This window comes from Siphateles boraxobius, unplaced genomic scaffold, assembly GCF_051911475.1.
Source record: "Siphateles boraxobius isolate OS27281-9 unplaced genomic scaffold, OSU_SipBor_1 50, whole genome shotgun sequence".
Taxonomy (NCBI): Eukaryota; Metazoa; Chordata; class Actinopteri; order Cypriniformes; family Leuciscidae; genus Siphateles; species Siphateles boraxobius.
The window spans coordinates 1,777,770-1,801,866 of record NW_027509142.1 but is presented as its reverse complement, the minus strand read 5'-3'; the positions used below and the strand labels follow the sequence as shown (position 1 = coordinate 1,801,866).

Sequence of the window (24,097 nt, the reverse complement as noted above, 5' to 3'; positions counted from 1 at the left end):
GAAAGAAAGGAGATTTAAGCAATTTTGAACGTGGCATGGTTGTTGGTGCCAGACGGGCCGGTCTGAGTATTTCACAATCTGCTCAGTTACTGGGATTTTCACGCACAACCATTTCTAGGGTTTACAAAGAATGGCGTGAAAAGGGAAAAACATCCCGTATGCGGCAGTCCTTTGGGCGAAAGTGCCTTGTTGATGCTAGAGGTCAGAGGAGAATGGGCCGACTGATTCAAGCTGATAGAAGAGCAACTTTGACTGAAATAACCACTCGTTACAACCGAGGTATGCAGCAAAGCATTTGTGAAGCCACAACACGCACAATCTTGAGGCGGATGGGCTATAACAGCAGAAGACCCCACCGGGTACCACTCATCTCCACTACAAATAGAAAAAAGTGGCTACAATTAGCAAGAGCTCACCAAAATTGGACAGTTGAAGACTGGAAAAATGTTGCCTGGTTTGATGAATCTCGATTTCTGTTGAGACATTGAGATGTTAGAGTCAGAATTTGGGGTAAACAGAATGAGAACATGGATCCATCATGCCTTGTTACCACTGTGCAGGCTGGTGGTGGTGGTGTAATGGTGAGGGGGATGTTTTCTTGGCACACTTCAGGCCCCTTAGTGCCAATTGGGCATCGTTTAAATGCCACGGCCTACCTGAGCATTGTTTCTGACCATGTCCATCCCTTTATGGCCACCATGTACCCATCCTCAGATGGCTACTTCCAGCAGGATAATGCACCATGTCACAAAGCTCCAATCATTTCAAATTGGTTTCTTGAACATGACAATGAGTTCACTGTACTAAAATGGCCCCCACAGTCCCCAGATCTCAACCCAATAGAGCATCTTTGGGATGTGGTGGAACGGGAACCTTGTTGAAACAATGCAACGTAGAATTAAGGCAGTTCTGAAGGCAAGAGGGGGTCAAACACAGTATTAGAATGGTGTTCCTAATAATCCTTGAGGTGAGTGTATATACAGTTTATATATATTTTTATATATTTACACATTTATATATATATACTCACTATATCAGCCAATCACATGGCAACAACTTAATTCATTTAGGCATGTAGACATTAATAATAATAATAATAATATTTTTTTTGGCACCTTTCAAGACACTCATGGACACCTTAAAGAACAAAAATAAACAGAACATTAATACAAGCCCAACAATGATATCAATTGTAAAATCAAAATAATAAGTTCAGTCAAGATGTTAAAAAACATAAAAGTCCAGGAAATGAAGTTGGAATGATGAAATTTATGTAGGATACACTAATCTAAACGGATGTGTTTTAAGTTGTGATGTGAATTGATGGAGAGTTTGCTGAATCAATGCCACGTAGAATTAAGGCAGTTCTGAAGGCGAAAGGGTATGAGTGCTCCATTGAGTGCGACCCACTACAGCAAGCACCGTCCTTTGGTTGTTTTATGTGGTTTTTAGGTTTTATGTTTATGTTTTTAAGCGATTTTTTGAACGTTGTGTGCATGTGTGTATAACGACGGAGTGCAGAGATGTGGAATCCGGGGTCGTCTTCGCAATTCTTTTCACTTGTTTTTATCACTACGCTGGTTTGCTGCATCTGTCGAGGGGCGATGGCTGTTCAGCAGCATGGATATCGTCTTGTGTTTGCCAGAGAGCTTCTCCTGTCATTACGTTCTTCAACGGAGGGTGAGATACCGTTCACAATACCGGCAGAGATTTTTGTGCCTCTCCATGTTGACCGGAGTAGAGTAAAAAAGCTCTGTCTTGATGACCGACGCCGGCTGCCTCCTCTGCCCTCGGTGTTTTTATCTAATGCGCAGTCCTTGAGACGCAACTTCGACGAGCTGGAGAGCTTGGTAAAAGTAAGAACAGAGATCAAAGAGTGCTACCTGATGGGGATCACTGAGACTTGGCTAAAATGAGAGCGACCTGGATAACGAGTTGGTGCTCACTGGTTTTGGCTGCCCCATTAGACTGGACCGCTCCAGGGAGACGACAGGAAAGAGCCAGGGAGGAGGCGTCTGCTTCTATGTAAATCAGAGGTACTGTGATAGAAAATCTATTAAGGTCATCTGGGTAGATGTTTTTAATATTTCGGAATGATATGAAGTGCTTCAAGTTTAAATTTGGGAGTGGCAGAATAATATCAATGAAAAACATGTTATGGTCTGAGATGGTAAGCTCGGTGGAATTAAAATTGCATGGTGTCACTCCTAAGCAACAGACTAAATCTAAAACATGGCCTTTATTATGAGTTGGGAAATTAATATTTTGAGTTAGGACCAAAACTATCTAATACAGAAATAAAATCTTTAGTACAAGTGTCAGTTTGTTTAACAAAGATAACAACTACCGTAACGCTAACATGAGACAAAGAACCGAAGAAACACAGATGAAGATCATTAATGGGGACGGGTGAGAACTAATTAGAAACCATTACAATGAGGAGCCTGACAGAGTAAGGTGGAGACATGACCAGAGAGGAACCAGGTGGAGCAGAGTAGATGCAGAACCAAGGTGACACTGAAGGCCTGGAGGGCCAAGGTGGAGCCATAGGCGTGTGTGACCAAGGTGGAGACTTGGTTTCGGCAGACCAGGATGGAGAAGGTGGGAGTGAGGACATTATAGGAACCGGAAGGAAGGAGGAGCCCAGCAGAACCAGATGGATGGAGGTTTGAGGTGCAGCTAATGGCTCGGAAGTCCAAAGCAGAGCCAGAGCGACTATTGACCAAGGTGAAGCCAGAAGGGAGCCTTGCAGATCCTGAGGGACAACATTTCATGTTTAGAGTCGAAGGAGCATGGAGCCCGGAGCCCGGAGCCCTGGTGGAGTCGATGGGTCGGAGGGCTGAGGTGGAGTCTGGGGCTCTGAGGCTTAAGTTTGTGTTGAGGGATCCACGCACCAAGGCGGAGCTGATGACTGGGAAGCCTAAGGTGGATACAAGCAGCACTGCGGATCCATTAGAGGAGCTGAGGGGCTGAAGGGAGACAGCAGAGACGAGGGTGAGGAACTGGATGGCTTTGGCAGAGAGAGGCTAGGAGGGACATTCCACGACAAAGGAGACTTGGAGCTGGGCAGAGCCAATGTGATGAAGGAGGCTTGGGTCTGGATGATGAAGGAGACGGTGCTTATTTGACTCAATGGCGACACAGACGACTTGGGACTGGGTTTAACCAGTCGAGACTGAGACGACTTTAGACTGGACTGAACCAGCAGAGACTGAGATGACTTGGGACTGGAATGTTGGGCTCCAAGTCAGCGGTGGGCTCAGGCTTTTGATCCGCCGATGGCATGGCTGAAGGGTGACTGGGATTTGGGTCCGGAGAGGGGCTGGCATTGTCCTCATTTGCAAGGCAAACGATGGTAAACGGTCACACTGCACCAGCACCCACTCCACAGGCAGGAGTGTCTTCGACCGCTCATTGAGGCTAGTGTTGAAGAATACGCAAAGCATATTTTCCATTATTATTTATAATTTTTTAATTATGTTCACTTAAACTAACTACTACATTATTTAGTGCAATATACAATGTATCTAAATTGGGCTCCAAAAGTCAGAGAACACTGTAATAATTAAAACCTCATTTAACCCTGGAAATAAACAGTATGTTTTAGGATTTTTGGGAGGGGATGAAAAGAAAGACACATTCAATTTTAAATTGAATGAGGACTATTTCTTATTCTGTAGCATCAAATATTTTCAACAAATGTTGTTAATTCAAATTATAAAAATGCAAAATAGATGTGTTTTCACTATGGATCCAGATTTTTGGACATCCTATATAACTTACAGTACATAAAATAGTGCAATATACAGTTCATTAAAGACCACCCATACATAAACACAACACATACAGTTAACAGTTCATTATTTCAAAGTAGACCCATAATGCAAAGCGGAGTACCATCCTAAAGTGAAACTACAGCCATGAAACGTGTACATAGACATGAGTCAAACAAATAGAAACAAAAAAGAGCACATTTATATTTATAGAACAAACATATGAAACAGATTCGTTTCCGGTGATATGTAATTGTGCAACAAACCTACAAACCTACATGCAATTGAGTTGTGCAGTTATCTCAAAATTATAACATTTATATATACAGAAGTTCTTTCTTATTATCGTCCCTGAGGTAACATACAGTAGTCAGCGAGCATTAGTAACCTGTTTGTAAGGCTTAGTTTGATAAATCACACATGCTGATATGATTGTCAGAAACATGATGAATTCAACATGTCACTTTGGTATAAAATATACAAATATATAAAATCTAGGTCTTCGAGTCCTTTCACCAAATACTGAACAAAATTAAGCTCATTTAAAATGTGTGTGTGTGTGTATATTAATATAGTTTGCACAGTATAAAAATCATTGTGTCTGCGGAAGGTCCGGTCCCCATAACACATGGAAACCTAACGTACGCGTGTGTGTGTGTGTGTGTGTGTGTGTGTGTGTGTGTGTGTGTGTGTGTGTGTGTGTGTGTGTGTGTGTGTGTGTGTGTGTGGTATCTGCACTTCCCCCTTACTGTTGCTTAAAGCCATGAAATTACAAAATAGTATTTCAAAATGTATTTCAAGGCAACTACACCTAGGGGGCAGTATATTCCTAACAATCATTCACTTTAAATAAAGGCTTGTAAATGTAAATATTTTGACTGTAAAATGTTCTTTACTTCTTGGTATCCTCTTTCACCACTCAACCACATAACCAGGCCTTCATATTTCAAACTTCATATTTTGATATTTATTTATATTAATTGAAGAGGTTTTTTTTGGCACTTTTATTATTTAAATGTTAACATTTTGTAACTTATATGAAAGGCAGCAGATTGACCAGAGGCTAAATTCTTCTTTCGTCTGAATTCTTCAGACAAAATACTAAATTCTTCATTAATTAATTAAACTCCTGTTCAACTAACATTATTTGCATGAAAATGAATATGTATTATCTTGGGAAACCTTGCAAAAAGTTATCAAAAGAATCTTTTGAGGGTTTTTTTTTCCAGTTGTTTTAAGAAAATTTCGCAGTTAATTCCACGTTAAAAATAAGTTCATTAAAATAAATGTAAGGTATTTAAGTTCAAATTAATTTAAAACAACAACAAAATATTTTAGAATGGGATAAGAAAAATCAACTTAATTCAACATATATTTTCTGACATAAGTTTGAAGATCCTGTTCAATTTTGCTTTATTACAATATTTTTATTTGAAAACACAATCAAAATACAGATTAATACAATTATTTTATGCTGTATAAAGACAATTATTATAGTTTTAACTAATATTTTGAATTGTATTTTATGTTTATATTTTCCGTTTTCATTTTAATTTCAGTTAAAGTTTTGGTAATTTTGTTGTGTTTTCATTTCAATTTTAATTAAACTTTTTTTTTTTGTAAATCGAGTAACTAATGGAAAATGAGAAATTTTGGCAACTAGCTGAAATAAAATATTTTTTTCCAGTTAACAGTTTTTTCAAAAGTTTTTAGTTTTAGTTGAAGTTATAATAATATCCCTGATCCTCACACACAGATTTTAAAGATTCAAATCTACATCAGCGATGATAAAGAATTCATTTCTGCTGCAGAACAGCTTTAGAAACCGCTTTTCTCATGTTTTTTTCAGCTTTAACAGTCCAGACCTGGATCCTTTTTATGATAACCCAGTCCGTTTGGGGTGCTGTGACTCGAATTCGTAAACATGCCACTGTTGCGGGCACAAGTTTCTGGACATCGGGTTCATTAAACTGTCCTTTCTGAAGAACACCTACTGCCTGAAATCCTGAACAATCCACCGCAGACTCCGTTTTCACCAGAGTTGTCCCAAGTTCCACATCAGCATTGACCAGCTGATCTTTTCCATCTGATCCTGTTTGTATTTGGACACGGGAAATAAGAACCGGTTCATGAAATACCACTAAAAAATAGTTTTCCAAGCCAATAGGGGACACGCCCCAGAAATAGCCTGAATCTTGACTGTAAGCCTTTTCGGCTGTATTGGTCTCAAAAGTCTCAATGTTCGTGCGAATGTCTGCTGGAGGGTTATCAGCAACTTCTTGTACGAAGCTCTCATCCTTCAGGTGATTGTATGTCCCCCTAAATGACGAGTAAGTGCCCATGTGCTGAAACAGAGATGGGCGGAAACTAATGACTTTATCCTGCATCAATAATCTGTGAAAATGCGACAGCAGGAAGTCGCAGGGCATCTCTTGGTAGAAATTATAAAGGAAACGGGCCAGAATGGGCAGATCTCTGGATTGGTAGAGTTTTCCGATGTAGCCCAACTTGGAGAATTCCAGCGTGACCCACTTCGAGTTGCTCATCGAACTGATGTGCTCACGCATACCGGAGAGAAAGTTCTTCGAACAGCTCACGTCATCCTCCAGCATGATATAGTATTGGGAGAGGTTACTGCTAAAATGGAGCAAATAGGAGTAGTCCACGTTTTGCTTCGAACGGAAGGACACGCGGTCGGGAGCGTCGTTGAAGTTCCTCTTCAGTCCTGCAAGGGGAGGATAGTTCTCTTCGTTGACGTGGATAACAAGCAGTTGACCCTTCGACAGGCGCAGGTGGAATTCATCTGTGATTTTCTGTAAGGTCTCCCGGATCCAGCTCAAATCAAAATCAGCGAGAAGGACGACCACCACCATTTGATCCAGCTCTTCCTCTGAGGACTCGGTGAAGATTGACCGAAGAGTGTCGTGAAGATAACTGCCCTTTTCCCTCTTCACAGACGAGAGGCCCACTGTTAGGTACTCTGAAAAAGGATGAAACCACAGGGATGTGACTACAAAGTTGTTTACTGGGATTCATTAAGTTCACAAAGTCTTAAATCTTTCCACACTATTGATGGAATTTTCCAGCAATCTATGTTTTCATGGTTATACGGTATGAGGCGCTATTACGCATCTTCTGGAAGAGTGCAGAATCTCCGGATCAAAACACATGTGAAGAAGAAACAAGCCACAGAAGCATTGCTTATACACATGTAAACTAACGCGATCATCAAAGGTCCTGTTTACACCTGGTGTTAATATGCGTTTCGGTCGATCGGATCACAAGTAGAGGGAGACATTCCCGTTTACACCTGGTGTTTTAATACGTTTCTTTTATCCACTTTCAACCACTTCTGTCCTGATTTCTTGGAGGGGACGGTCTATGGGCAGGGAAATGAATGGGCTTTCTCAGATCTTTCAATCTAATGGTTGAAATAAGCTTGTGCAGTTTAACATATGAACACGACCAGAGACGACGGAAAAACACACAGAGAACAGCAGCTTTAGTTTCTGCTCTGACAGCTGAAACACCAACTGAACACTGCGAGTGTGTGTTAGAAATCAGGAATGGTGAGAGAACATTGTGCTTGGTACATTTTTCATCTTTAAACCAAACTTGGGTTTTTAGCCGACAGTTTGAATCTCGTCTGGCTAGAGCTCTTCTCATAATGTTACTCATTAGGTCAGTATGCGGACAGTAAATGGTCATTTGTGGCTGTTTGAACACATTCGTCCACATGAGCGTTTACACTACGAAAGCAATCCGGTCGAATGTGTTTTCAACTCCCTCTGGAAGTGGTGGAAAGTGGACAAGCTCGAAGCGTTTTAGACCCGTTTACACCTGTTTAGTGTCATCCACTTGTGATCCGATCGACCGAAACACATCTTAATACCAGGTGTAAACTGGGCCAGACATTCAACAGCATATAAATCAAAACTGTTTAATGTTACTGAATGAAATGTCGACCCAGGACGAGCTACAGGACTGTGAAGCTTTGGGGTGTTGATGGACTCTATCTACTCCATCTGTGTTTTGATCATTGTTCTCAATCCGATCCGGACAATGTGATTTTCTCAACCTTTTGTTCAAAATGTAGCTTTTTTCAATGAAACTTACCCACATTCAGGGGCGGAGTGGCAATCGGGAGAGTCGGGATTTTTCCCGGTGGGCCGGTAGTGTTTCGAGGCCGCGAGAGCCGGTCTGATAATAGCTATACATTGCAATTTCTTAGCAACAGCATCCAGCGGGCCTGGTGTGCGGCCACTGCCCGCTGGTCAAACTGTACAGCCTCTGTGCTCAACCCGTAAATAAATGCATCGATCCGCAAATTCAGTTTCAGTTCTTAAAGGGTCATGATACCTTCTTTCAGCTCAAGTCTAGCTCACAAACTTTTTGAAAAATGCAACTTAAATGGGCGTGGATGGCTGTGATAAGAAGGGAGGGAGTGGGTGTGGTGTGGCACGGCAGGGGAGAGGGGGAACTGTCATCAGCCAGTGGCCCATGCATATCGACTGTCACTAAAAATCACTGGTAAAACGTGAGGACATTTTTTATATAGCTGGCAAAGTTAAAGTCTAATGAAATACACTAACACTTTATTATTGTCCTTTCAAAAGTAACTGAATGCCCTGCAACATATATTAGCCTACAGTAATCGTAATTCTATTTAAAACATATTAATGTACATCTAATTATAATGTCATTATAAAATATATAGTTGTTTATATACACACTATAAATGCATATATTTGAAAATAATTAATTTTCCGCTTAAAAAAAAAGTTCCGTGCATAGCCTAGATCTACCCCTGAACCCCAATTACCCCTTTTCCATTAAACAAAGAACTGTTTCGGAACTGGTGCTGGTTCAAAGTTGGTTCGGAGTTGGTTCAACTTGCGAACCTTCTCAGAACCGGTTTGTTTTTCCACTGACTAGAGCGCCCAGCATCGAACGACGTTGTTACGTCACTGTGTACGTCACTATACGTCTTAGCTAGAAACGCTTGCAACTACATCATTACTTTGGGATTATCTCTAACTCGTCTACCAAGAAGGCTTTAAAAACAAATTGAAATATGTAAATATTTTCCTTGATATTTAATCTTTTCTGATTAGTTATGTACCCCTGTCTTGTGTCTTTTTTTTCAGTTTATTTGTTCTATATTGTGACTGTTTTCTTCTTTGCTTACATAATGTTTTCAATAAAAAAAAAATGTTGTAAAAAAAACTAGAAACGCTTGAGCCAACTTCAAGCATTACAATTACAATGGCGGACTACATCGTGTTTCTGCAAATGTTTTTCCTGGCTTTGCGATCCTATATTATGGTCAGAAAAGATGTTTAGAACACATCTAAACCCGCCCCCAGCCCCCGACGTAAGCATGACGTGGTAAAAGAACGGTTCTAGTCCAGCAAAGAGTTGGTGCCGCTTTGGAACCAGTTTTCCTGGACGAGAACCGGTTCTTTGGCTGTCGAAACACAAAGAACTGGCTCCCAACCGGCTCTCAAAATGCTTTGGTGGAAAAGGGGTAAATGGCATATATATATAATTACACGAATTAAGCATACAATTGAGGTATTATCAAAAATATTTAAAATTTTAATAACGAGTGCTTATTTAACAAAAGGCAAGTAAAACGATCAGGGTTACATTTTAGACACACATACCTCTAAAGGGATAGAAAAGTCCTCGGGACTTGGTACCGCATTACTTGCAATACGTAACTTGCATTGGTCGTCAACAAGGCCAAAGTCCACCATTCTCCAATTCTCGAAATCCTCAAAAAATGTTTGCTGCACACATATAATTTAGATGTGTCCATGGTTGATGGCCAACCGCCCGGAGCCAGTCTAGCCCTGGCATCATCGTGGGGAAACATATTCAACCCACTTGAACTTCTGCACCACGAAAACAAAAACTTGCACATGATGATTGGCTCATCTACTACGCGATATCATAGTTTGACATGTCTGTCATTGGAAAGATCCACGTGGTGTCATGAATAATTAAGAAACAGTGTCTTTTCATAAGATATGAAAACTCAGTCTCATTAATAATTATGAGACACCGATGAGTCATCAATGCACTAACAGTCACAGCCTGTGACGTGAACACGAAGAAGATTTTAAACCTGGAAGACAAAAATAGCGGAAAAAAACTAAAATTTAACCATTTTCCCCCTACTATTAAATCTAACAGATGCTAACATTGTCTTCAATGGTGTTCAACACACATACCTCTGTTAAAATCTCAGAAATTTTGGTTTAAGGTTTCATGACCCTTTAAATGGTCTAGTGGTAGATCTCTTGCCAAGCGTGTCAGAGATTACGGGTTCTAGTCCGCACCCGTATCGTTTTTTTTTTCTCATCAAAACTGTTCATCAGAGGTTACAGTCTATATCAAGCAGGTACACGTTTTTGAGCATTAATTGCATTTTATTTTGTGATTTCAACTAAATGAATAGAGTGTCTTCGCAACAGCAATAGATTGATGCGCGCGTCCGAGTGAAGACTGCGCACCGCACGCCACAAGAGAACACTGTATCCATGACAACCTATCGCCGCAGCAACGAGCGCTCAGCTTGATTTAAAAAAAAAAAACACACATTTTAGTGCTAGATCTCTTATTTAATAGCGAACTAAATGAATGCTCTGCTAGTTAATTGGAGATGTTTTATTTATTTGTATTAGTACATCCGTGCCTCAATGTTTCAAAAAGTGGTGGGGGACAATATCGATCCAGAGAAAATCTAAACAAATCAATCTAACCATAGATGTGACCAGTAATGGTGGCTTTCTTAATCTAATTAAAATTATTTTGCAAGGGTTTTCGCAAAAAAAATTTTGTTTTTTTTTTACCAAAAAATACCCCCCTAGGCCGGTGGTCTACGAAATTTCCCGGTAGATTCTTTGTTATCACTCCGCCCCTGCCCACATTCAAGAGTTAATTAAAAAAAAAATTAAAGCAAATAGTCTGTTCTTTCTTTTGATATATTGACTGTTCATACAACAGAATATTTTGGGGGCCATGCAAGTTTTGTGAAAATGATAAAAAATGCTGGCGCTGGCTGCCAACTTAAAAAAACCCTGGCGGGGGGAAGAAGTTAGAAGTTATTTTGACCGACAGTGTATATCTTACTGGTATTTCAAGATATATATATAGATAGTTTTCAATACAACACTCCCTTTTACTGAAAAACAAAAAATATTCCTGTCTAGCAGAGCTAACACAGGATGCAGTGCTGCAGAAACAGTCAGGCAATCAGTGTCCGGAATGGAGCTCGAAAAGTTATTTTAAGAACTGATGAAACAAAAGAACACATCCGCCTGGCGCACATGCACATTAATCATCAGTTTAAAAGTATTGCAGATGTTTTGTGTGAATGGTCTCCACAAGCTGCACTTATGCACTTATTCTACATAAATATGTTGATTATTTTAAGAGTAATTTAGTTAAAGAACTACATCAAATTAAAATTATGGACATACATTTCAATTGCACTTCCTGTAGTGATTTTCAAGCATTATCTTCAAAATCTGTTGTATCTAAACAAAACTTCTACCGGTAAATCCTCAGCTAGTTGTGAATAGATAAACTCACTCTTGGACTGCTGGAGGTCTCCTGCCAGAACTTTAATGGAAACATTGAAATGCAGGTAATGGCTCTGGAGATCTTCAACCCAAGTCTCTCTATCCCAAATCCAGTTCACTGAATCCTGTAGCAAAAAAATTAAACATAAAACATAAAATGTGCAGGTCTATTTCATCATATTACATCAACAGTGTGTTAATAGTGTTAAGCCCCGTTCACACTGCCAGCGACACGCAGTCGTGACATGATCCCATTCATTTCAATGGAGAGCTGGAGATTTCCAACGACCCGATTTCCAGCCGAGATGGCACTTGCCATTTCTTGTTCATCTCTAATATTACGCAGTTTATGTACTGATTCCATTTTTAGTCTTTTCCCTCCAAAATGTTTGTTTTTAGCTGCAAGAAAACTGATTCAGTGTCTACAACATGGAATAAGATCAGTGAATTGTCATTCATAAACTTTACTAGACAATGTAAACGCCCACTAGTGACCTCACCGCCAGACACATGCAGCAACAAAGTCACTGGCAGTGTGAACACAGCTTGAGGTGAGTACACACTACATGATCTGTTTCTGACACACAACATGATTTTCAAAGTCGTCAGATTGCTGTTCTTCTCACACTACACAACAGATCGGCAACAGGGGGTCACACATTGTGGTGTCGTGCCGATTGAACACAAAAGATGTGTATCCACAAAAACTGAACTTTCAATTTCAATTGCAATCCAATATAAAGTATTGTAGTAAGGATACCACACACATTATACAACATTTCAATAGGAAGAATCCATTGGCTGTTATTTGTCATGTGCAGTGGCGGTTTAAGGGCATGTTTACACGACAACGATGTACTATAAACACAAATGTTTTTCCATTGCGCTTTTTGCATACAGGCGACAACATTGTCAAAATGATTCCCGTTCACACGGATCCATGAAAACGACTAAAAACACTGTATTATTTATGCCAGGCCAGTAGATGGCGATGTCACTTTGTAAAGAAATACTACGCTCCTATAGACTGAACACGTAATAGGCATGCGCATGACATCACCGTTTTCACAAAATCATGTTCTCTTTCATCATCTCGTGTTCGAGATCCACCTATGGGAAGGGCATCCGTACCTGACCTCTGCAGAAGCATCCAATTGCACCAAGTCTGGCTAGACAGACAGAAGCGCGCAGCCAATGCCAGGTGAGGCCACACCCCCTCACCTAAGGGCATATAACATCTGGGCGCGCTGCTATTCCTCAGTTGACATTCGCTTCTCGCGATCTCTGCATCTCACAGCTCGGTTGGATTTTTACACTGCTCACCTCGTGTCTTCAGGAGGACATATCGACCAGATCAGCCTCCGCCGGACGTGACAGTTGTTTATTTTTCAACTACTGCTGCTTTGCATTCGGAGCCGCCCACGCTCTCGCTATTTTCACCGTTTCTCCTCACGGCTGCCCGCCACGGATTTCTCCGTTTTCTTCGCTGGTATGTCACTGTCTAAGCCTGCAGCCTCTCCAGGGGATAGCATGTCACGGGCCTGCCCGGCCGCGTGTGGTGCCCTCATCGCAGCTAAGGATCTTCATCAGCTTTGCGTGGTCTGTTTGGGTCTTAAGCACGCTCGGGAAGCCCTTGAAAACCCGGAGAATTGCAGTTTCTGCCTCTTGCTGCCTAGGAAGCTGCTAAAACGCCGTCTTAAGGTGGCAGTGACACAGTGCACCGGGCTCAGCCCTTCTGACTCGGACGGGGGACACGGTGATGACGACGCGCTACCGGGGGCCTCCCGGGGCGCAACGTCTCTCGTCTGGGCTGACCAGCCCAATCCCGCCTTCCCCGAGGAGGACATCTTCGGGGACAACCTCACTCTCGTCCACGACCTGCCCGGTTCTGGCGAAGAGGAGGATGCGGCCATTCTTGGGGTTTCAGAGGACGAGGAGGCCATCCCGCCCTCTGGTGTTCCCCAGGCTACGGCCCACGCGGTTCTGCCTCAAGCCATCCTCCTGGAAGTGTGTGAGCGAGCGGCCGCTCGTCTCAACATCGAATGGCCGGCACCGCAGAGCGCCACCGACCAGGAGAGGGATATTTATGATGGGAAAGTGCTGGGACCCCCTCCCGGCCCGAGGAAACAACTCTTCCCCATCCTCCCGGCGTGCGCGAAGCACATGAGAAATTATTGGAGCGACCCGCTCGACTTCAAACACGGTCTCACGGGACTCGAGGTTAAGGACATGGCGGCGCACGGTATGGGCGAACCTCCCACCGTCGAACCTTCCATCGCCAGGCACCTTAACCCCGCTCAGGGCGGGCTGCTCGCTCCCCCCAAGCCGGTCTTGCCCAACAAGATGGACCGTTTTGCTGCCTCCGTTCACCAGGCAGCTTATAAGTCCTCGGCCGTGGCTGTCAGGGCCCTTAACGTTTCTTCGCTCCTCTCCGCCTACCAGGCGGAGATCCTTGAAGAGTTAGGGCAACAATTGGAAAAGGGAAATCCTTCTGAAACCCTGTGGAAGGAGATCCTAACGGTGAACGACCTCGTCCTCCGTAACGCTCGGCAGGCCGTCCAAGCTTGCGGGCGCTCCATGGCGCTTTCCGTGGTCGGAGAGCGCGCGCTCTGGCTGAACCTGTCGGGACTCCCTGACAGTGAGAAACGGCGCATCGCGGGCGCGCCGGTGGAGCCCGGCCGGGCTCTCTTCGGCCCCGCCGTCGCACTGATGCAACAACGGTGTGACGATAAGAAAAAGGAGGATGAGGCCTTCAAACTTTGCCTTCCTAGGAAGTCAGTCCCACGCCAGGCGCCCCCTGTGCGTTTGCCTAACCCACCGGCCACGGGACGACAGTTTCATCAGGGCAGAGAAAAGCCCCGCAACAAACCACCCCCTCGGCAACATAACCCAGCACCTACACACAAGCACTGGGGTAAGCCCGCTCCCGCCGCGGCCGCGGCCGGGAGACCTGCGAATTCCAACCCCACCGACTCGAAACGCAAGCGGCCTGCCTGATGTTCAGCCGATGGGGGCTTCGAGTCCATGTTCACGGGCCGCAAGCCCTTCGGACTCCCCTCCTCTTCTAGGACCCCCGTCCAAAAAACCCAGGGGGTCCCGCGGATGGGTCAGCTCTCCGTGTGTAAACGAGACTGCCCAGCTCGTGTGTTCGAGAGATGTGTGTTTTCCCCCCACGTTCAGGGGGCCCTTTGTAAGGGAAAGTTTAAGCTCAGTGACACCACACTGCCCACACTCTGTTCCCCTCACTCTCTCAATAAAGGCTTCGGCCCCAGTGTTTGCCCAACACAAAACACACAAAACACAAAAAAATACGAATCAAATGAATTCGTTTCGGCGGGAAAACCTCTCTCCGCAGAGAGAATTCATCTCACTGCAGAGAGAGGAAATCCCTCCGAACCCCTGCATGTCGCCTCTAGTGTACCCACTAGATGGCGCCATTGCATCACAAATAAACCTGTCGGTCTCACACAGCTCCGCTCTGGCCCGAGCGGGAGCTCTCGCGAGTCACGAAGCGGCTTGGCGAACCGTTTCAGCTCCCGAGTGGGTGATGCGTACAGTAATGCAGGGTTACAGATTGCAATTCGCAGTAAAACCCCCGCATTTCAACGGCATTCTCTTTTCTCACACGGAAGAGAACGCCTCTCACATTCTGAAAGAGGAAATTTCATCTCTCTTAAACAAGGGAGCGATTCAGGTGGTACCTCCCAATCTGATGAACCAGGGTTTTTATTCCCGTTATTTTCTGGTCCCGAAAAAAGGCGGCTCTCTCCGCCCTATCTTGGACCTTCGAGTGTTGAACAAACATTTGAGGAAATACAATTTCAGAATGCTGACACAAGGCGCACTCGCCCGTGCCATAAAACAGAACGACTGGTTCACATCAGTCGATCTGAAAGATGCTTTCTTTCACATAAGCATCTATCCTCCGCACAGGAAGTTTCTTCGTTTCGCCTACCAGGGCATATGTTACGAATTCACAGTTCTTCCGTTTGGACTCAGTTTGAGTCCCCGGTCTTTCTGTCTGTGCGCGGAGGCGGGCTTAGCACCTCTGAGAATATCAGGTCTGAGAATCCTGACTTATATAGACGATTGGCTCATCATAGCCGAATCAAAGGAGAAGGTGTTGCAGGACACCGACCGTGTGCTCGCGCACATCACATCGCTCGGGTTTCAAGTGAATGTGAGCAAGAGCAATTTCACGCCCAGTCAGAATGTCATTTTCTTGGGCTTGGAGTTGAATTCGGTCTCCATGCGAGCGCGCCTCTCTCAAGAGCGCGTTCGCTCTCTGATGAACTGTCTGACGCAGTTCAGAGAAGGGGCGAAAGTGCAATATCGCACATGTCTCAGGCTACAGGGTCTCATGGCTTCATCCACCCAAGTTGTGCCATTGGGACTTCTGAGGATGAGGGCGTTCATGAAATGGGTCTTGTCACTACATTTCAGCCCGATTCGCGACCTTTGCCGCTCGGTAACAGTGACACGCGCCTGCTCGGCGACCTTGCGCCACTGGGAGAGCGAGAACTTTTACGCACGGGGAACCCCTCTGGGGGCGGTTACGATGCGGAAAGTTGTGACGACAGATGCGTCCTTGACAGGCTGGGGTGCCACCCAGGAGGGCAGAACGGTGAACGGTCTGTGGCCAAACAGACTACGTTCAGCGCACATAAACTATTTAGAGCTTTTAACCATTTGGAAAGCTCTGAATCATTTTCTGCCTCGCCTGCAGGGACATCACGTTCTAGTACGGTGCGACAATACCACGGCTGTGGCTTATATCAACCGTCAGGGCGGCATGCGCTCGTCGAAACTCCACGCTCTAGCTTACAAGCTTTTGGTGTGGAGCAGACGGGTTTTCCTGTCGTTACGCGCAACTCACGTTCCGGGCATTCTGAACAGAGGTGCGGATCTGCTATCAAGGGGAAACCCAATCTACGGAGATTGGCGTCTTCACCCTCAGATAGTGGAAATGCTATGGATGAGATTCGGACGGGCGAGCGTAGATCTATTCGCCTCGCGCGAAAACTACCATTGTCCTATGTTCTTCTCTCTAAGGGACATGGACGCGCCCCTCGGGGTAGACGCACTGGCCCACCCATGGCCCAGAGTGCTCCTGTATGCTTTTCCTCCCCTGTGCCTGATAATTCCCTCATTGGCCAGGGTGAGAGAGCAGGGCCTGTCTCTCATTCTGATAGCACCCAGGTGGCCCAAGGCACCATGGCTGGCGGAGATAATTCCTCTGTTATACGCCGAGCCGTGGCGCCTTCCCGTTCGCACGGATCTATTGTCCCAAGCCAACGGGGAGATTTACCACCCCCACCCGGACAGGGTGGCTCTCTGGGCCTGGCCCGTGAGAGGACGAACCTGAACGCACTTGGGCTTTCGCCGCGTGTGGTCGCCACTATTCAGAATGCCAGGGCCGTCTCTACACGGTCCTTATATGGCTGTAAGTGGCACGTGTTCGAAGGGTGGTGCGATGGGCGCGGTCTCACATCTTATCAGTGCTCAGTTCCTGATATTTTGTGTTTCCTTCAGGACCTCATGGAAAAAGGGAGGTCTTTTTCCACCATTAAGGTCTATTTGGCTGCGATTTCAGCCTGTCATGTGGGTTTTGAGGGCTCTACTGTCGGGCAGCACCCTCTAATCCGCAGATTCATGAAGGGTGCACGCCGCTCGTTGCCAGTCATCAGGAGAACTGTTCCGGAATGGGACCTCTCCATGGTGCTGGAAGCACTGTCTCAACATCCTTTTGAGCCCCTGGGGAGTATTTCCCTTAAGCTGCTGTCCTTCAAGACAGCTTTGCTCTTGGCCTTGGCATCTGCCAAACGTGTCAGTGAGCTACATGCACTCTCGGTTCACCCCTCGTGCACTAAGTTCTCCCTCAGTGGAGATAAGGTTTCCCTTAAGCCTAACCCGGCCTTCATGCCGAAGTGCTTCCCTGCGTTCACTTCGGAGGTGTTGGAGCTGTCCGCTTTTCACCCTCCACCTTTTACCTCTCTGGAGGATCAGAGGCTGAATGCTCTGTGTCCAGTCCGTGCTTTACAGGCTTATATGACCAGGACCAGCGCTTTCCGGAAGAGCGACCAGCTCTTTGTTTCATGGGCCCCTCCGCACAGAGGGAGTCCCATATCGAAGCAACGCCTCTCACATTGGGTTGTGGGCGCTATAACTATGGCTTATGAAGCAAAGGGAGTGCAGCCCCCAAGGGGCATCAGAGCTCATTCCACAAGGGGCTTAGCCGCCTCTTGGGCTTTGTTTAGGGGAGTGTCACTGCAGGACATCTGCTCCGCTGCCAGTTGGGCTTCTCCTCATACCTTTGTGCGTTACTACCGGCTGGATGTCACCAGAACCTCGGTAGCACATTCGGTTTTAGGGGTTGGGTCTTCTTAGCTCTTCCCTGTACCCTGTTGAAACCAATAAGAGTGAATGGCCCGGCTGGTCATGTTCATTCTTGCCACCAAACATTTACTTCCCGTTATGGGTTTAGTTTATGTGCCTTGGTGGGTTGGGGGTACTTTCATGTATGGGTCTCATGCATGCTTCATGTCCTGCGTGTCCACAGCAGTCGGTGTGGCGTCACCTTTGCAGGTTCATGATTAATGGACGTGTCAGGCACCGCCTCCCCGGGGTGACCGTCTTTCTCTGGCTTTCAGAACCTCACTGTGAGTGTATTGGGCAATCGGGGAGCTGTCCATGTCTCTCCCATAGGTGGATCTCGAACACGAGATGATGAAAGAGAACAATAGGTTACTATCGTAACCCCGGTTCTCTGAAACATCGAGTGGAGAGATCCACCAGCTTTGCCCCGCTTGCTGCACGAGAAGCGAATATACTTACTGAGGAATAGCAGCGCGCCCAGATGTTATATGCCCTTAGGTGAGGGGGTGTGGCCTCACCTGGCATTGGCTGCGCGCTTCTGTCTGTCTAGCCAGACTTGGTGCAATTGGATGCTTCTGCAGAGGTCAGGTACGGATGCCCTTCCCATAGGTGGATCTCTCCACTCGATGTTTCAGAGAACCGGGGTTACGATAGTAACCTATTGTTTTTGTAGTTTACACAGAGACGATAACGGTATCGTTTTAAAAAACTTGCACTTTGAAACTTGTTTTCAAACGTTTGTGTTTTCAATCCCCCAAAACACAGATGTCATGTAAATGAACGGCAAAAACACAGTTTTTAATTGAAACCAGTCTTGTGTAAACAGACCCAGGTCCAGTGCCCGGTTGCATAAAGCACCTTAAGTGTAATTTTCCCTTAAGATCACACATACAGTATGTTTCCCTTAAACTTTTGAGTGTCGCAGAAAATAACCCTTGTGTTACTTAAGGGAATTTATAAGTGAAACATCATAAAACCTTAGAATGTCCCTTAAGTATCTATTTTTTCGCTTAAGTAATCTCCTAATAAACAATGTGTTGCATAAAGCCCCTGTCATTTTCCAACCTTAATTTTCATTTAGATGTCTATTCACATATACATTGATCAACCAACATAGATAGCACATATCAAATATGGTCAGAAGAAGCCCAAGTGTGTGCACATCACACACAAGAACAAACCTCACTGGTTCTTGCACGTTAAGCACTCACGTTTGAACTTCCGAAACAGCTTGAATCATATATATTACTTTGATAACTTTCCATCCATGAATAGACAGAAATGATGAGAGAATATTAAAATTTGTGTTCCAAAGATGAAGGAAAGTCTTATGGGTGAGTAAATTAATAAATTATCCATCTCGTCTGGTCCTTCTCTTTCATATTTAGTTTTCTTTTTTGATTTCGTTATCCATGTTATGTTGTTTTCTGTGAAAACTTACCGCTATCTGCGTTAACAAATAAACTGTGCGTGACAACAACAGAAATTTGACATATCCTGAATCTCTGTCATGAATCACGAAACGGTTTCCTAAGAGAAGTGTTATATGCAACATCCTCAAATAAATCACTCCCTCAAGCTAAGGGGAAATCACTCATAATGTAATAACTGCACATAATGTAATAACTGCACATAATGTAAAAACTGCACATAATGTAATAACTGCACATAATGTAATAACTGCACATAATGTAATAACTGCACATAATGTAACAAGTATTACATTTTAATTGTAATACAATTTTTATAATGTAATAATTTTCTCACAAAGTAATAAAGTAATAAAATATTGAGCTCATAATAAAAAAAATTACATTATGAGAAATCGATTACATTATATACTCACCAAAAAATGTCATATTTTCATAATTGTAACAGCCTTTAAAACATAACAAATATTACTATTTCCTTACGGTACTTTTTACAAATCTAAATCCAGTCTTAAACTACCTGTGAAATGCAACAGATTTAAATATTCATGCAATTATTATTATTTGGAAGGTTGCCGCTTGATCACAACACTTTCAAACATGATGTATATCATCTAGGAAACATTTTGCTGTGATGAAGAAAAACAGTAGGCTATGCCTGAAATGAACAGGAAACAAGCATGACACGCATTGCAATGAAACTGAACTGCTAGTAGGCTACAACTTTTGGTGTGCAACAGTGTGACCCAATTCACGTACTTGTGCATTATTCTGTGCCAGTCTAAACAGTGTGAGCGTGTTCATACTGAAAACTCCAAAAAGCGCCTTTAAATACCCGGATGATGAACTTATAAAAACGAAATGCAGAATGTTTGACACTGTCTGTGTCCTTGTGTTACAGAGGGGGAGGGACTATCAGAGTTGATTGACAGAATAACCGAATAAAATCCATACACTACACAGTGCAAAGTATAAGTGCATAATGTTTAGTGTGTCATTTGGGACACAAATCATACAACAGAATCAACCATTTTTAAGTAAAGATTCAGAGATTCTCCACCCTTTTGTAGTTTCAAACCTGTTTGACATTTTTTCCTTTCTGCTGTGGAACATAAACGGATATTTTCTGTCCATAGGCTAGAGTGGAAGTCAATGGATTCTGTTTGGTTGCCAACATTCTTCTTCTGTTGTGTTCCGCGAAAGAAAAAAAGTCAGGTTTGGAATGACATGAGGGTGAAAAAATAATGATGCTATAATAATCATGCTATTAGCACAAGTTTACCTTGAGGTGTCCTGATTCTGCTCTCTGCATGTAGATGTAGACGCTGGTCAAAATGAAAAGACCAGCTCCGACAAGGACCCATTTTTTCAGATAGAATCTCATCACCCACCTTGTTCTGTTGAAGACACATATGCACTTACATACTGTACCACCAACAATAAACACATACTGTAGTAAGTCTTACTTGTGTCACGTCACTTCAAATGCTGTTTTTCCCACATGTTTGATTGTCTTTGATCAGTAGCTGCATTGCTCAATTATTCACATGACCCAGTTTGAATAATTAATGTCCGATTATGAAGCATTCAGCTGACACATTCAACACTGTCATTTAGAAGAGCAAAATAGTGCTTCTCAAACTAGTAAGTGGTCAAACAGAGGGCATGGAAAAGCTGCAAGAAGAGGGTAAAGATATATATATATATATATATATATATATATATATATATATATATATATATATATATATATATATATATATATATTGTGAACATGAAAATAATATGTATTACACCGCCCTGCATCATATTTTCTCAATAAAATACTATATTTTCTTACTAAATTTGGGGTGTTGGTTCCAAAAAAAGTCACATATAGGGACATCACACTTTAGATAGATTTATGGCCAGTGAAAACGCAAACATGCTCCCAGTGTTTGCTGAAGTTATGTAATCGGATTACTTTTTCCAAGTAACTAGTAAAGTAATGCTTTATTTTAACATTTACAACTAAATATGTGAGTTAATTTTTCAGAGAAGTTACGCAAGTTACTTTGTTTTCTCATTTATTTAGCAAGCCCAACTCAGATCACAAAAACGTAAATGTAAGCTAACGCATTACTTTCCATAAAAACTAAGTTACACAATATCCTGACGCATTACTTTTGAAAGTGAATTAACCCCAACACTGGTTTGCTGCTACATCTGTGTAATGAGGTCTACTGGAGGCAGGCTGTTAGAGAACACAAATGCAACTTTAATTCAAAACATAATCAAACATAAAGAATCCAAGAACCTGGACAAACATTCAACACACACTAATTACTGGACAAGGGACACATGTGATCAATTAAACAATGAACCAATAACAACATGACACATCAGACAAGGGAACACATGGCAGGATCACTTGAACAGGGGATCAAATGACACACATGAAACAGGAACAAGGAACAAAACCCAAACCGTTACAATCTGTGGCTGTTTTATTTCATCCAAACAGCATCAGAAAATTACAGATTGTGAATTTGTTTTTATAAACTATGTTTATATTAAGTTATTTGACATTAAAGGGCGTATTTTAACATAGTCTATATTTCCACTCCTTTGCAGATTGTAAGTTAAATGATCCATTTTTCAATACTTCTTTTTGTCATGTTGTTTAAGTGCATTAAAGCTGATACATTTATATAATTCGAAAAATCATTCATATTTGGTGAAGAAATAAACTGTACTTGATGGAAACGTTTTTATTTATATTTTTAACTTAGCATAATCAGCTTAGCTAACATAAGGCCTTTTTTTACAAATTAGTAGAAATGTTTTTCAAAATTCATGGTTGTGTAATTAATATCACTTTTTAAATTTATTCTGTAGAATTCAGAATTATGTGGTTTCCATGGATTTTCCCTGTTCAATAATGAACTGTGTGTGTGTGTGAGAGAGAGAGAGAGAGAGAGAGAGAGAGAGAGAGAGAGAGAGAGAGAGAGAGAGAGAGAGAGAGAGAGAGAGAGAGAGAGAGAGAGAGAGAGAGAGAGAGAGAGAGAGAGAGAGAGGGCGTTTACAAACTGACAGCCTGTCACATTTGCATTTATCACACAGGGTGAAAGTGATCCACATGTTCCTGGATAAACATGTTTTTTGATCCTGGAACAACTTTCAGATCAACCGATCAGATTTGAGGGACAAGTTTACAGTTTATGTCAAGTTTAGGTTTAAGTGCTTCTACATCAGTGTTATTCACCTATCATTTCCCTCTGATTTTAGGGAAACGTTATAGGTAGGGTTAGGTTTAGGGGTGGGGATAGAGACAGGGTAAGGACTACATTTTGGGACAGGAATGTTATTCCAGGATCAACAAAATATGTTGATCCAGGAACATGTCTTACTTGGCAAAATCGCAGTGACCCTTCCCTGGGTATTTCAGGTATAGCATATGGCTGTAATAATTACTAACTTGTTTTCACTGATTCATTGTGCTTGTAAGTCTGAAAGGTAATTTTAACTATACAAGTTGAACTGTCACGATATATTTTAATGACTTCTAGTTTGTAAAATGAGTTTGTAAACCCTAATTTACAAAAACATGGTTCTAAAAGCAAAAGTAGCCTAACAATCCTAAAAGAGAACTGGTTTTGTTGTAAAGGAATCCTTAAATGTTTAGCAGAAAAAGGATTTGCCATTATGAGTTGTAACTGCATGCTGAGGCTATACTGATACATTTTGAAACATGCCTTTCTTTAAACCATGACTTACTGTTTCCTCATGAGCAAACTTTCGCCTCTACACTTGTACTATTATAGTATTGGCACTGAATGAAAGCACGCATGGTTACCGAAACATAGTTTGTAGGCTACAGCTCAAAGAAAAAATGAAGAGTAGACTAGGTTATAGGCTACACGAACAGGTTTTATTTTGACTCACTGACATTGCGCTCCTTAAAACTCCATTTACAATGCAAACAAGTTAGGGTAGTTGTTTTGTTTATAACCCGGTTTTACAGGACCCACCCGTAGGCTATAGCCTGTAGGTGAAAGGAACAGTCGAACCAGACCATAATTAGGAAATGTAGCTACACATTAAAAGCAAACCAAAATAAATATTTCGAAATAGCCACGTAGCCTAGGCTATATACAGTACATTTTATAGTTGCATATTAGCCTAGTATAATAGCAGTATAAACATCTGTCATTTCGGTCGATTTTATCTTGTTCTTCTTATCTATAAAGAAAACGCCTACAAATATGACGTTATAAATAAATTAAAAAAAGCATTTAAAGTCCGGAACGCACCTATTATGACAACAATTTCCATTCGAACATTCTCAACGCATCCACTATACCACAAAAAAAAAAAAAAAAAAAAAAAATGAATAAACTGAAAAGTCCAAAAACGCCAATGTTTCCAAATTATTGTCCAGTTAAGCAGTGTAGGCTATATATGCTTTGACACAAAGTTCAAACAAATGTATTTAATCCACTTACCTTTATATCGCCTATGCAGCAGTAAAAGTAAACATTTAAAGTGATATTTTATAACGTTAGAGAAAACGCATGTCTCTGTCTACGAGTTAGATCACTTCCTAGTGTGGTTGAGTCACTCTTCGTGTTTAATATGGTCTTTCTTGTGTTGTGTTTATCCAACTGATGGTCCTGCCCAAGCGCTGCTGTCATGAGGAGAGATGCGTTTAAATGTTATCCCGGCTATTATGGCCATGAAGCCATTTCCATATCGATTGGTAGTGATGGTGTCATGTGTCAATCAAACGAGTTTCAAACGAGTATTGATCTCTTGATATGTAGATTCCCTTTAATCATAATTACATCCACGCTGGCTTTCTGAATTTAGGTACCTAGTCTAAATGAATAAATAAATAGCTGACACGTTTTATTTGTTACATTGTGTTACTGCACATTTGTGTCGAAATACT

At 42.6% G+C, this 24,097-nt stretch overlaps 1 protein-coding gene across 1 annotated transcript; it reads right to left on the bottom strand.

The window, feature by feature from the left end:
* Positions 1 to 3,447: 3,447 nt before the first annotated feature.
* Positions 3,448 to 23,897, bottom strand: LOC143712708 (alpha-1,3-mannosyl-glycoprotein 4-beta-N-acetylglucosaminyltransferase C). Its single transcript, XM_077204696.1, has 4 exons — positions 23,652 to 23,897; positions 20,450 to 20,564; positions 11,373 to 11,487; positions 3,448 to 6,753 (listed from the first exon to the last, which is right to left on the bottom strand). The coding sequence occupies exons 2-4, from the start codon at positions 20,549 to 20,551 to the stop codon at positions 5,570 to 5,572; spliced, it is 1,401 nt and encodes a 466-aa protein (XP_077060811.1). The 5' UTR covers positions 20,552 to 20,564; positions 23,652 to 23,897; the 3' UTR covers positions 3,448 to 5,569.
* Between the last annotated feature and the right edge of the window lie 200 nt (positions 23,898 to 24,097).

Coding starts and splice junctions, on each gene's coding strand:
- LOC143712708 (XM_077204696.1), bottom strand. CDS start 20,551: ATGAGATTCTATCTGAAAAAATGGGTCCTTGTCGGAGCTGGTCTTTTC. Junction 11,488..20,449: donor CAGAATCAGGACACCTCAAG/GTAAACTTGTGC, acceptor TTTTTGCTACAG/GATTCAGTGAACTGGATTTG. Junction 6,754..11,372: donor AGACCTCCAGCAGTCCAAGA/GTGAGTTTATCT, acceptor ATCCTTTTTCAG/AGTACCTAACAGTGGGCCTC.